Here is a 13319-nt window from a genome sequence, read left to right on the forward strand (position 1 = left end):
TTCATATGCTGTGCATGCTGAGAAGGCGAAGTAGCAAGTTGTGAGCAAGATGGGGAGGTGGTCATGTGTAAGAAAGTGGCTGCCTCTGTAAAGAGAAAAGACAGATTAACATTTTGGATGTCCACCCTTTGTCAGAAGTGAAGTGGAAGATAGGGCTGAACAGTGCGGGGACGGGGAAGGAAACAAGAAAAAGTCAAATATCTGAGTTCTGTCACCGAGGAATTAATTGATTCAAATGCCAGCAAACAGTTCTTTGAAAATCCAAAAAGTGAAAATTGGTGAATGATATGAAAATATTCAAAAAACATATTTGCTGAACACTTAACCCATTAATTTATATCTGTGATAGGAGTCTTACCTGTTGTTCTTGGCCACACCTCCACCAGTTTGATTATTAACATTATATATAGTAGCATTTTTATTTATTGATATCAAACCATTGCATTGAGACTCACTCAGAAATGTAACCGATTTTATATATCTCACTCTGAAGGGTATTGAAATCTGTCCTTATATAAATCAACGTCTCGCTCCAAATATTTCCCTCTAATTAATTGCTCCATGGACGACACTCCGCATATTACAATCGTTTCGAAAAAATTTCGTTCACTTGACGTGATACATAAGTTTAAAAGATAACCAAGTATTTGTTTTGTTTCAGAATTACCTGTAAGTGGTTTAGAGACACTTCAAACTGTTAATTGGTGTAGAATGCTCTGAGGTTTTAGGTGGCCAAGTAAATAGCCCGAATATTATTACACTATTAGATTAATACGTTAAGTGCAGCACAGTCTATATATTTTTAAACTGTGGCGTTTACACATTTGTTTTTATAGTAATTAGTATAACGTACTGGCAGATGCATTGGGAGAGGCTTACATAAGATGACCAAGTACCACTAGTTAGCGAGGACCCCAAAGATGGCAGCGATCAGGCCGGGTTTGGTGAGTAAATTCATCTTCGTTACTAACCCGCCAACTTTAAGAGGCAGAGAGTGGGGCCGACATTCGCCCGGTGTGTGCAGTGTTCTCCGTACTTATAACACATTGAATTGTAACACTTTTAAGTCTCCGGATGTAAAACATTACTCTGTTGCAAAAAAAGGACACAAAATGCTAATCTTTTAAAGAAGGCGAGTTCGGTTGGCAATTGATTCCCACCAGTTAATTAAAATGAAATCGATATATATCCCGGTTGGGATTTTAAAACGTGTTGTCTGGTTGTGCCCCGGGAAATCGGGGACAATACGTGGCATAATCCCAGGAGTCTGGCTCGAGGTTCAGCGCGTTTCTCGCAGTCTGGGTCTGTCACCTCTGATTAAACAACGTATAGTTTGGAATACGTTGCAGATTTCCTATTAAACATAACGGTGCATAGTCTGTTTTGGTGCTATTGTTCCAAAATGCTCTTAGTGAACTGATCCTGCTCATATAATCAATTATATACTGCGGATTTTTGTTCGTGCCCAGCAATGTGGCCACTACTGTAATAGCACTGAAGGTAAACCAAAGTCTATTTATAGTTCACACTTAAAAGGGCGGTTACCTTGATAATGTTTTTGTATTCAGTTCTGATGAAGTGTACAAACTCGAAATGTGAAAACTCGTCTTTTCTCTATACAGTTCTGGGCTGGTCTGTGTATTTCCAGAATTTTTGGTTTTATTTCAGATTTCCAACATTGGCAATGTTTATCACAGAAACCCCACAGTGCAGATAGAGGCCATTTCGGCCCATCGAGCCTGCACTGACACATATCCCACCCGATCCCGGTAACCCCTACACCAACACACATCCGTCCCGGTAACCCCTACACCAACACATATCCCACCCTATCCCCGTAACCCCACGTATTTAATCCCCCTAACACTAAGGGTCAATTTATCATAGCCAATCAACCTAACCCGCACATCTTTGGACGTTTTTGTTTTATTTGCTATCCGATAGTAGCAGCAAAGCAAATCAAATGTCAATATTTAAGTTGGATATGCAGGCCAAAACTTCCAGCGTGAATATCTTGCAGGCTGCCTGTAAATTTCCTCTGAGGGCAGTGCTCAATGATGTGCTCCACGGTCTGGTCAGGAGCCCCACAGTCGCATGATGGGGATGCTTTAATCTTCCATCTATGGTAATATGACTTGCAAGATAGTGTTTGTATACAGAATACTGGGTGAGCGGAGTGTTACAGTTGCCATGTCATGTTGCAAAATATTTTATTCTGTAACTTTGTAGGTTAAATATATTCTCTAGTTCAGTGTTACTGACCACTCCCATGTTTCGGACAATCTGGAGTGTACCTTGTTTTGCCCAATAGTTAGTTAAATGATAGCAATGCCCAGAGATTGCAGCAGTGCACCTTTACAATATACACCAGCTATTGGAATGTATCATCCTGTGACTAACCTCTCTTTGGAAAGTGGACTGAGTATATACTATCAGACTGAGACTCTGGCTTTAAACCAACAGACGGTATAATTAAGTGAAATGGATTTAAAAAATAAGTAAACAGAAAAAATAATGAATCATGCACTTCACTTTATTTACAGTGGGTAGCACACTTGCCTCTGAGTCAGAAGGTTGTGGGGTTAAATCCCACTCCAGAGATTGAGCACATAATTTAGGCTGACACTTCTGTGCAATATTGAGGGAGTGCTGCACTGTTGGAGGTACTGTCTTTTGATGAGACATTAAAACCGAGACCCCGTCTGCCTTCCAAGGTGGACATAAAAGATCCCATGGCATTATTTAGAAGAAGAGAATATTGGCCCAGTGTCCTGGCCAATGTTTATCCCTCAAACATATCTGGTCATTATCACATTGCTCTTTGAGTGAAAATTGGCTGCCATGTTTCCTACATTACAACAGTGACTACACTTCAGAAGTATTTCATTGACTGTAAAGTGCTTTAGGACGTCTTGAGGTCATAAGTCTTTCTTTTACTATTTGTCTCAAAACACAAAATAATAAAGACTAGACTTGCTTTCTCTTTATAAAACAGAAGCTAAATTCTCTGAATGAAATGTACTGTGGCTTCAAATTGGCCTGGCTTCTCTGCTGGCACAATCTTAAACATAGAATCTATCTGCTGACTGAAAAAACAGACTTAAAAAGGAGACCATCTGCTGTGGGCAGCAGATTGCCCACCTGGAAACTGGTCCAGTTTACAGATGTATTATTCAGCAGCCTTGGAAGATATACTGTATCTCTCAATTGTATTAGATCAACAGCCATTTACAGATTCAATTACTTGGAATGTTTGTCCACCCAAATACAATCGCCCCTTCCAGTAGAGTATGGAGCCTGACTCTCTGCCAGAAGTTTCAAGCTGAGCAGCAAGGTATCAATAAAATGCAACTGAAGTGGTCCCTTTTGCAACCCAGCTGTTAATGTAAATTCTCTCTATGTTGCAGGAAAAGTAAACCATGATAAATTCTAATCCTGGGTTTTTAACCTTTCATATCTTGTTTCAAGCAATAGATAACCCAAATCAAAAGTTTAATACAGATTAAAAACAAATAACATTTTTAGATCAGTCACATTGGAGAATCATTTACCACATGAGATGCATGCAGTGTGAATTTTCCCCACTAGCCAAAATGCTGACAGTTGATCCATTTTGGAGTAGGTTGTCCCCTGCTATTGGAAGAAATGAGTGTAACTGAACTCTTGCCTAGTACAGCTACAATATGCTGTTAATCTACCTCCTAGAATACATTCCTATTCCATAGATCATTTAATCATTTGTGTTTCTCTCACCTTTAATGGATGATTGGAATAAAGTGCTCATTATGGGTCATTCATACTAAAAGAGCTCCTGGAATATATTGCTGGACTGTCAACATCTGAAGATAAAAAGATATACTATAACTGTAATGTGATATCTTTGAAATATTTTGTGAATATGTAAATGTATGATACAATTGCAGGATAGGAAATAGTAGTGTTATGTCAAATCACTATGAACGCTATTGAAATATGCTGTCAGTGAGTGATTTAAAAATTAAGTGCTACTTTTTTAATTAAATTTTGTACTTCAAGGCAATTGATGGCAATACTGAAGAAATAGATCTGCCTTTTTTCATTCAGTATAAACATTGAGCATTCCTCCATGTGATAATAGTAAGTCAGCTGTGCAGTAAAACAAGTTAATGCAGCAGGTAAAATAACAATACACTAATAATAAGCCAGTAGCTATGTCAGCCAGTCGCTCAGTTGGTAGATTTCCAGAAGGCTTTCGACTCCATCTGGCATGACGGTCTATTCCTGAAACTTATCGAAAGCGGGGTAGGAGGGAAAACATATGATGTAATTAAATCAATGTATACAAACAACAAATGTGCAGTTAAAATTGGAGACAAACAAACAAAATACTTCCCACAGGGGCGGGGGGTGACGCAGGGCTCGCCAATCTCACCGACACTCTTTAATATTTACATAAATGGATTGGCAAAACTACTTGAACAATCTACAGCACCCGGCCTCACCCTATATGAATCCAAGGTTAAATTCCTCCTCTATGCAGACGACCTGGTTCTGCTGTCACCAACTAAGGAGGGTCTACAGCAGAACCTGGATCTGCTGGAGTCGGTCTGTCAGACCTGGGCCCTGACAATAAACCTCCAAAAAACCAAAGTCCTTGTGTTCCAGCAAAGATCCAAACATCAGGGACCCAAAATAAATTTCACAGTAGGAACAACCAAAATTGAACAAACCACTAACTACACATACTTGGGCTTAAAAATCAGTTCTACGGGAAACTTCAAACTGGCTGTGAATGAACTGAAAGAGAAAGCAAGAAGGGCTTTCTATGCCATCAAAAAATCAATCCAAATAGAAATCCCAATTAGCATTTGGCTCAAAATTTTCAAATCAGTAATTGAACCAATTGCACTCTATGGCAGTGAGGTATGGGGACCGCTAACTCAACAAGAATTCGCAAAATGGGACAAACACCCAATTGAGATCCTACATGCAGAATTCTGTAAAAGTATCCTCCGGACTCAAAGGAAAACAGTAAACAATGCATGCAGGGCGGAACTAGGCCAATATCCATTAATAATCACTATCCAAAAAAGAGCCACCAAATGTTGGAATCACCTACAAATGAGCAACCCCCAATGCTATCACTACGATGCCCTGAAATGCCAAGAGCTGACCATAAAGAAGAATACCCTCAGTCAACTAGTCCTGGGACTCAGTGAAGTAACTACTAACAATACTAACAATAACCAGCCCCAGGACAGTGACAGGGTAACACAAAGAATTCGACCCAACACAATCGTCGCTAAGCAAAAGGAAAAATATCTGACATATTGGGCAGAAACAACAAAAACCCAAAGCAAACTCAATTGCTACTTGGCCCTAAACAGACAATACAACATAGCTGATTACCTGACCATGGTAAAGGATAACAAACGGAGAAGAACCTTGACAAGGTACAGACTTAGCGAACATAGCCTAGCGATCGAAAAAGGCAGACACAGGCAGACCAGGCTGCCAAGAGAAGACAGGATATGCTCTCACTGCAGTCAGGGAGTAGTGGAGACAGAGATGCACTTCCTCACAGCCTGTGGAAAATATCAGGACATCAGGGAGAATTTCTACCAAAAATTCTCACAAATATGCCCTGAATTCAGAAATCTGAATGACAACCAAAAACTCCCATTCCTACTGGGAGAAGAGAGAAGCTGTGTAACACTGGTGGCACACTATGTTACAGCTTGCCATGAACAGAGGGACAACCAGTAAACTAAGAAATGAATATATATAAACAATGCGAATGTATATTTATACACTCAGGGATATACCTGTTTATACACTGTATGAATAGAACTGCGTTTATGTGCTCAACCATAAATGTATTTTGATGCTTTGGCAACATAAGATGTAACTTATCATGCCAATAAAGCGATTTGAATTGCGAATTGTGAATTGTGGTAGCACCCTCGCCTCTGAGTCAGAAGGTTGTGGGTTCAAGTCCCACTCCAGAGAGTGCTGCACTGTTGGAGGTGTCGTCATTCGGATGAGACATTAAACCGAGGTTCCCGTTTGCTCTTGGGTGGGTGTAAAAGAACCTATGGCACTATATCAAAGAAGAGCAGGAGAGTTCTCCCTGGTGTCCCTCAATCAACATCACTGAAACAAGTTATCTGGTCATTATCACATTGCTGTTTGTCAGAGCTTTCTGTGTGCAATTTGGCTGCCGCGTTTCCTACATTACAACAGTAGTTCAAAAAGTACTTCATTGGCTGTAAAGTGCTTTGGGATGTCCGATGGTCGTGAAAGGCGTAATATAAATGCAAGTCTTTTTATTATCTCTTGTAATTCAAACTGTTTTCAAAAACTAAGATAACAAAGCTGTTTGAAATAGAGAACTTTTTCACATCCATTTATACAGAGTCTATTAGTGAGTTTTTATGTAAGTGCAGTGTGCTCAAGGAGTTCAGTCTTGCCACAGTCACCTGGAAATATGTTTGAACTGAGCAAATAAAAGACATGAAAAACTGAAATGATTATATGTGGTCAAGTAAACTTCACAGTAAAAGTGTCTATTCAACTAGTTCCTTTGAAGAAGCCCCAGATCTTTTCTCAACAGGCACGCTCTCCACCCACATCCCACCCAACCCTACTTCCTTCTGGAAAAAAACTTTCTCCCAACTCACTTATAGCTGCAGTTACAAAATCCCAACTGTCCAGCCTTAGCCCTCCATTCAGTGCGACATTTCTGCAGCTACCGATCTGCTCAACCATACCACCACCACCGTAGTCCCTATTAGAACCATTACTCTCTCTCTCTCTCTCTCTCTCTCTCTCTCTCTCTCTCACACCCAGACTGTTCCCCCTGGTATGATTCGCTCCCTTATGTCCAAGGGACGCAGACTTGAACGGATATGGCGGACAACTGGTTTCGTTATTCACCGTCAGATCTGGCTGGACCATATAAAGCATTATCAGGTCCTGCTCCCATCTGCCAAAACTATTCACTATTCCAGGATCAGAGATAACCCCTGGCTTCTTTTCTCTACTGCTAACTGAGGAAAGATTGTGTCGATTGGGCTTATACTCCCTGGAGTTTAGAAGATTGAGAGGGGATCTCATCGAAACCTATAAAATTCTGTCAGGCCTGGACAGACTAGATGCAGGAAGGATGTTTCTGATGGCCGGGGAGTCCAGAAGCAGGGGTCATAGTCTAAGGATAAGGGGTAAGCCATTTAGGACTGAAATGAGGAGGAATTTCTTCACCCAGAGAGTGGTGAACCTGTGGAATTCTCTGCCACAGAGGGCAGTGGAGGCCAGTTCATTAAATATATTCAAGAAAGAGTTGGATATAATTCTTAAGGCTAAAGGGATCAAGGGATATGGGGAGAAGGCAGGGACAGGGTACTGAATTTGGATGATCAGCCATGATCTCATTGAATGGCGGAGCAGGCTCGAAGGGCCGAATGGCCTACTCCTGCTCCTATCTTCTATGTTTCTAACTGTCTTCTTAAACCCCTCTCCCCTTGTCTCCTCTACCCTCGCCTCCAACAACAAGTGCAAGGAGCTCATGGACCTCTTTGTCTCTAAGATTGAGACCATCCGATCTGCTGCCTCTGGCACTTCTCTTCCTTCCCCTAGCCCACTGGGCTAACTTTCCTCTAAGGTTCCCCCCTGCTCTAGTCCTGAACTTGCATCTTTCTCCAGTTTCTCTTCAATCTCCTCTCTGCGCTCATTTTGTCCATGAGACCCACTTCCTGCTCCCTCGCCACTATGCCCACTAAATTGCTGACCACCCAATTTCTTTTTCTGGCTCCCATGTTAGCTGATGTTGTTAACGGTCTCCTCTCCTCAGGTACTGTTCTACTCTCCCTCAAATCTGCCGTCATCACCCCTCTCAAAAAAAACAACCCATGACCCCTCCATCCTTGCAAACGAGCACCCCATCTCCAACCTCCCTTTCCGCTCAATCCTTGAACGTTTTGTCGCCTCCCAAATCTGTGCCCATCTTTGCCGAAACTTCATGTTTGAATCCCACCATCAGGTTTCCGCCCCTGCCACAGTACCAAAACAGCTCTTATCAAAGTCACAAATGACATCCTATGTGACTGTGGTAAACTATCCTTCTTAACCTGTCTGCAGCCTTTGACCTGGTTGACCACTCCATCCATCTCCAATGTCATTCCACCGTCATCCAGCTGGATGGGACTGCACAAATCTGGTTCCATTCTTATCTAATCATAGCCAGAGAATCACCTGCAATGGCTTCTCTTCCTGCTCCCACATCATTACCTCTGGAGTTCACCAAGGATCTATCCTTGGGCCCCCTATTTTTCATCTGCCCTCGGCAACACCATCCAAAAGCACAGCGTCACTTTCCACATGTACACTGACGACAAGCAGATCTACCTCACCACCACTTTTCTCGACCCCTCCACTATCTCTAAATTGTCAGACTGCTTGTCTGACATCCAGTACTGGATGAGCAAAAATTTCCTCCAACTGAATATTAGGAAGACCGAAGCCATTGTCTTCGGTACCCGCCATAAACTCCGTTTCCTAGCCACCGACTCCATCCCTCTCCCTAGCATCAGTCTGAGGCTGAATCCGGCTGTTCGCAACCTTGGTGTTATATTTGACCCTGAAATTAGCTTCCAACCACATATCCGCGCTATAACTAAGACCGCCTATTTCCACCTCCATAACGTCGCCTGACTTCGCCCCTGCCTCAGCTCATTTGCTGCTGAAACCCTCATCCATCGCCTTTGTTCCCTCTAAACCTGACTATTCCAAAGCACTCCTGGCTGGCCTCCCACATTCTACCCTACGTAAACTTGAGGTCATCCAAAACTTGGCTGCCTGTGTCCTAACTCGCACCAAGTCCCGTTCACCCATCACCCCTGTGCTTGCTGACCTACGTTGGCTCCTGGTTAAGCAATGCCTCGGTTTTTTTAAATTCTCATCCCTCCATGGCCTCACCCCTCCCTGTCTCTGTAATCTTCTCCAGCCCCACAACCACCCGAGATACCTATGCTCCTCAAATTATGGCCTCTTGAGCATCCCTGATTTTAATTGCTCAACCATTGGTGGCCGTGCCTTTAGCTGGCTAGGCCCTAAGCACTGGAATTCCCTCCCTAAACCTCTCCGCTTCTCTACCTTTCTTTCCCTCTTTAAAATGCTCCTTAAAACAAACCTCTTTGACCAAGCTTTTGGTCAGCTGCCCTAATTTCTCCTAATGTGGCTCGGTGCCAAATTTTGTTTTATAACACTCCTGTGAAGCACCTTGGGACTTGTATCTATGAAGCGCCTTTAACATAGTAACAAGTTTTTTTTTAAGTTTAAATAAATTGTACCTTCCTTGCAGATACAGTGTGAACTGCCACCATTTGACACTTGAATGGATTTTGAAACTTCTGACACTTGATGAGCCCTACAAATAACTTGGTCCTAGGTGACTAATATATGCATTTTCTCTCCCAGTTGTAGCCTTGCTTATATTAAATTTCATAAACCTGAGGTAGCTGGCCAACCACCTTAAATGTGGGGGACTGTTTACAGACAAAATCTTTAAAAAAAAAAGTATCAACCTTTTTTGCATCCAGTGTCAAACTCTGACAACATGTGTATTTTCACTGACCTATAGGACTATAGAAGCTTGGAGCACAGACGGAGGCCATTTGGCCCATCATATTTGGATTCGCTAGAGCAATCGAAGATATTACCACTCTCCCACAGCCTTGTCTCCTCTTCTGCTTCAAATGCATACTCAATTTTCCCATAAAGGAGGTTGTGGTCTGCCCTTGATCATTCCCCGTATCAAAGCATTCCATGCTCCCAACAACCCTCTGTAAATAAATTTCTCCTAACATCTTGCCACCGACTTCCCAACAAGAGGAAGTAGTATTTTTTGATTCATTTTGTGAAAATTCTTCATAATTTGAAAAACCTCTAATATGTGTTCTCTTAATCTTCTCTGCTCCAGTGGAACTAATGCTCCTATCTTGTCTTTCCTTATAACTATAGTTTCCCATCCCTGGCATCATCGCAGTCAATCTATGCTGTATACTCTGTTTCCTTTCTATAATGGGGCACCGAAAACTGCACACAGTACTCTAACTATATTGTATAAACTTAACATTACCGCTTTACTCTTGCACTATGGGGGGGAATTTTTACTTGCACTGGGAGCAGGGGTTCTGGTAGCGTGCGGAAAATCTGTCAGTGGCTTTTTAACTTCCGGGCTTCCTGACCAGTTAGATTGAGCGGGGGCGCGGCACCGCCAATGAAGAGGATACTTCTGGCGCGGCAGCAAAGGATTTGCGATGTACTGGCAGGCTTTCCAGCTGCACTGTGCACATTTACAGAGAGATTGGAGGAGTCCGTCTTGAGCCTCAGTGGCATGATGTTGCAGGCATTTGCACTGATGTCTTCGTCCATAGAAAGAGTGGCCACCTGCATGGAGCATCAGACGTGGCAATCAAACGAGTACATGCAGACCCTCACCAATGGCTTACACACATCGCCGAATTCCCCCACCATTAACGTCCAGGGGGGTCACCATTGACCAGAAGCTTAACTGGACCAGCGACATAAATACTGTGGCGACAAGAGCAGGTCAGAAGTTGGGTATTCTGCCCCAAGTGACTAACCTCCTGACTCCCCAAAGCCTTTCCACCCTCTACCAGGCACAAGTCAGGAGTGTGATGGAATACTCTCTACTTGCCTGGATGAGTGCAGCTCCAACAACACTCCAGAAGCTCGGCACCATCCAGGACAAAGCAGCCCGCTTGATTGGCACCCCATCCACTATCTTAAACATTCACTCCCTCCACCACCAGCACACCATGGCTGCAGTGTGTACCATCTACAAAATGCACTACAGCATCTCGCCAAGTCTTCTTCGACAGCACCTCCCAAACCCGCAACCTCTACCGTCTAAAAGGACAAGGGCAGCAGGCGCATGGGAACACCACCACCACTACCTGCAGGTCATACACCATCCTGACTTGGAAATATATCGGCGTTCCTTCATAGCCGCTGGGTCAAAATCCTGTAACTCACTCCCTAATAGCAGTATGGGAATATCTTCACCACGTGGACTGCAGCCGTTCAAGAAGGCGACTCACCACCACCTTCTCAAGGGCAATTAGAGATGGGCAATAAATGCTGGCCTTGCGAGCGACGCCCACATCCCATGAATTAAAAAAAATAGGATTGATGAAAACCTACTTGGCCGGTCATTGCCCCACTGATCTGCAGCAAAGTTCTCTCCAGCACATGCTACCAGGGAAGTGCGTATTGGCCATGAGAGGGATGATGGTGAAAGGGAACATGGAAGTGGGATTCGCCTCCAAAGCCCTTTCACTTGTCCCCCGCTGCACCCCTCCCCCTCCCACCCCCCCCCCCCCCCCCCCCCCCGCCATCCTCAGGCAGTACCCCACATGCTGCCTCATGTCCCGAAGGCAGAATCTGCCCTGGTGTAGGTACAGGTGGAGCAGTCTTTGCTGGGGCCCTCACATGCTCCAAAACCCAGATGATGTCAGCCAAGAGCATCTCAGCAGTCGCAGCAGGGATCTGAGGAGCCTGCCTCTACCTCTGCTGAAGCTACATGGGTTGCACTACGTAGAACTGCTAGGAAGAGGAATCATCATCATAGAATCATAAAATTTACAGCACAGAAGGAGGCCTTTCGGCCCATCCTGTCCATGCCAGCCGACAAAGAGCTATCCACCCTAATCCCACTTTCCAGCACTTGGTCCGTAGCCTTGTAGGTTATGGCACTTCAAGTGCATATCCAAGTACTTTTTAAATGTGATGAGAGTCTCTGCCTCTACCACCCTTTTAGGCAGTGAGTTCCAGACCCCCACCACCCTCTGGGTGAAAAAAATTCTCCTCCACTCCCCTCTAATCCTTCTACCAATTACTTTAAATTTATACCCATGGTTATTGACATCTCTGCTAAGGGAAATAGGTCCTTTCTATCCACTTTATCTAGGCCCCTTATAATTTTATACACCTCAATAAGGTCTCCCCTCAGCCTCCTCTGTTCCAAAGAAAACAACCCCAGCCTATCCAATCTTTCCTCCTAGCTAAAATTTCCCAGCCCAGGCAACATCCTCATAAATCTCTTCTGTACCCTCTAGTGCATTCACACCCTTCCTGTAATGTGGTGACCAGAACTGCATGCAGTATTCCAGCTGCGGCCTAACTAGTGTTTTATACAGTTCAAGCATAACCTCCCTGCTCTTATATTAAATGCCTTGGCTAATAAAGGCAAATATCCCGTATGCCTTCTTAACCACCTTATCTACTTGTCCAGCTATCTTCAGGGATCTGCGGACATGAACTCCAAGGTCCTTCTAATCTTCTGCACTTCAGTGTCCGACCATTTATAGTGTATTCCCTTGCCTTGTTAGCCCTCCCCAAATGCATTACCTCACACTTCTCCAGATTGAATTCCATTTGCCACTGTTCTGCCCACCTGACCAGTCTATTGATATCTTCCTGCAGTCTGCAACTTCATTATCAACCACACGGCCAATTTTTGTATCATCTGCAAACATAATCATACTTCCTACATTCAAGTCCGAAACATTGATGGTGCCTAACATAGGGCATTGGGAAAATGCTGGAATCCATTATTAAGGAGGTAATAGCAGGACATCTAGAAAATCATAAGACAATCAAGCAGAGTCAAAATGGTTTTATGAAAGGGAAATCGTGTTTGACAAATTTGCTAGAGTTCTTTGAGGATGTAACAAACAGTGTGGATAAAGGGGAACCAGTAGATGTAGTGTATTTGGGTTTCCAGAAGGCATTTGATAAGTTGCCACATAAAAGGTTACCGCACAAGATAAGCGCGCACAGGGTTGGAGGTAATATATTGGCATGGATAGGGGATTGGCTAACTAACAGAAAACAGAGTCGGGATAAATGGGTCATTTTCCAGTTGGCAATCAGTAATTAGTGGGGTGCCACAGGGATCAGTGCTGGGGCCTCAACTATTTACAATCTATATTAATGACTTGGATGAAGGGACTGAGTATACTGTAGCCAAATTTGCTGATGATACAAAGATAGGTGGGTTAGCAAGTTGTGAGGAGGACACAAAGGGCTGGATTTTCATTCAGCAGTCGGGAAGGAGGCGGGACTACAACTTTCGGGTTTTAGTCCCGCCTCCATCGAGATGTGGCCAATCCACGCGATTTTCCCTTGATTGACCTTGTTGAGCCCGCCCAACGAGCTCAGCAGGCCAATTAAGGGCCACCCAGCAACAAGTAATGTCACAGACTGAAATTTCATCTGCCAAGACGTGTTGACAGATGAAATATCAGTGTTTCACAGCT

The 13319-nt window shown here is 43.6% G+C and overlaps 1 protein-coding gene across 1 annotated transcript in view; it reads left to right on the forward strand.

Moving 5' to 3' along the window:
• The first annotated feature begins 857 nt into the window (after positions 1–857).
• Positions 858–13319, forward strand: part of LOC147111533 (UDP-glucose:glycoprotein glucosyltransferase 1-like) — a 680288-nt gene continuing 667826 nt past the window's right edge. Inside the window, exon 1 of the mRNA XM_085999896.1 lies at positions 858–944. Coding sequence (XP_085856022.1) covers positions 921–944 — 24 coding nt within the window. The 5' untranslated portion in view covers positions 858–920. The remainder of the gene's footprint in view (positions 945–13319) is intronic.

This window comes from Somniosus microcephalus, chromosome 10 (genome assembly GCF_052327205.1).
Source record: "Somniosus microcephalus isolate GS21.2 chromosome 10, FLI_Smic_1.0, whole genome shotgun sequence".
Classification (NCBI taxonomy): Eukaryota; Metazoa; Chordata; class Chondrichthyes; order Squaliformes; family Somniosidae; genus Somniosus; species Somniosus microcephalus.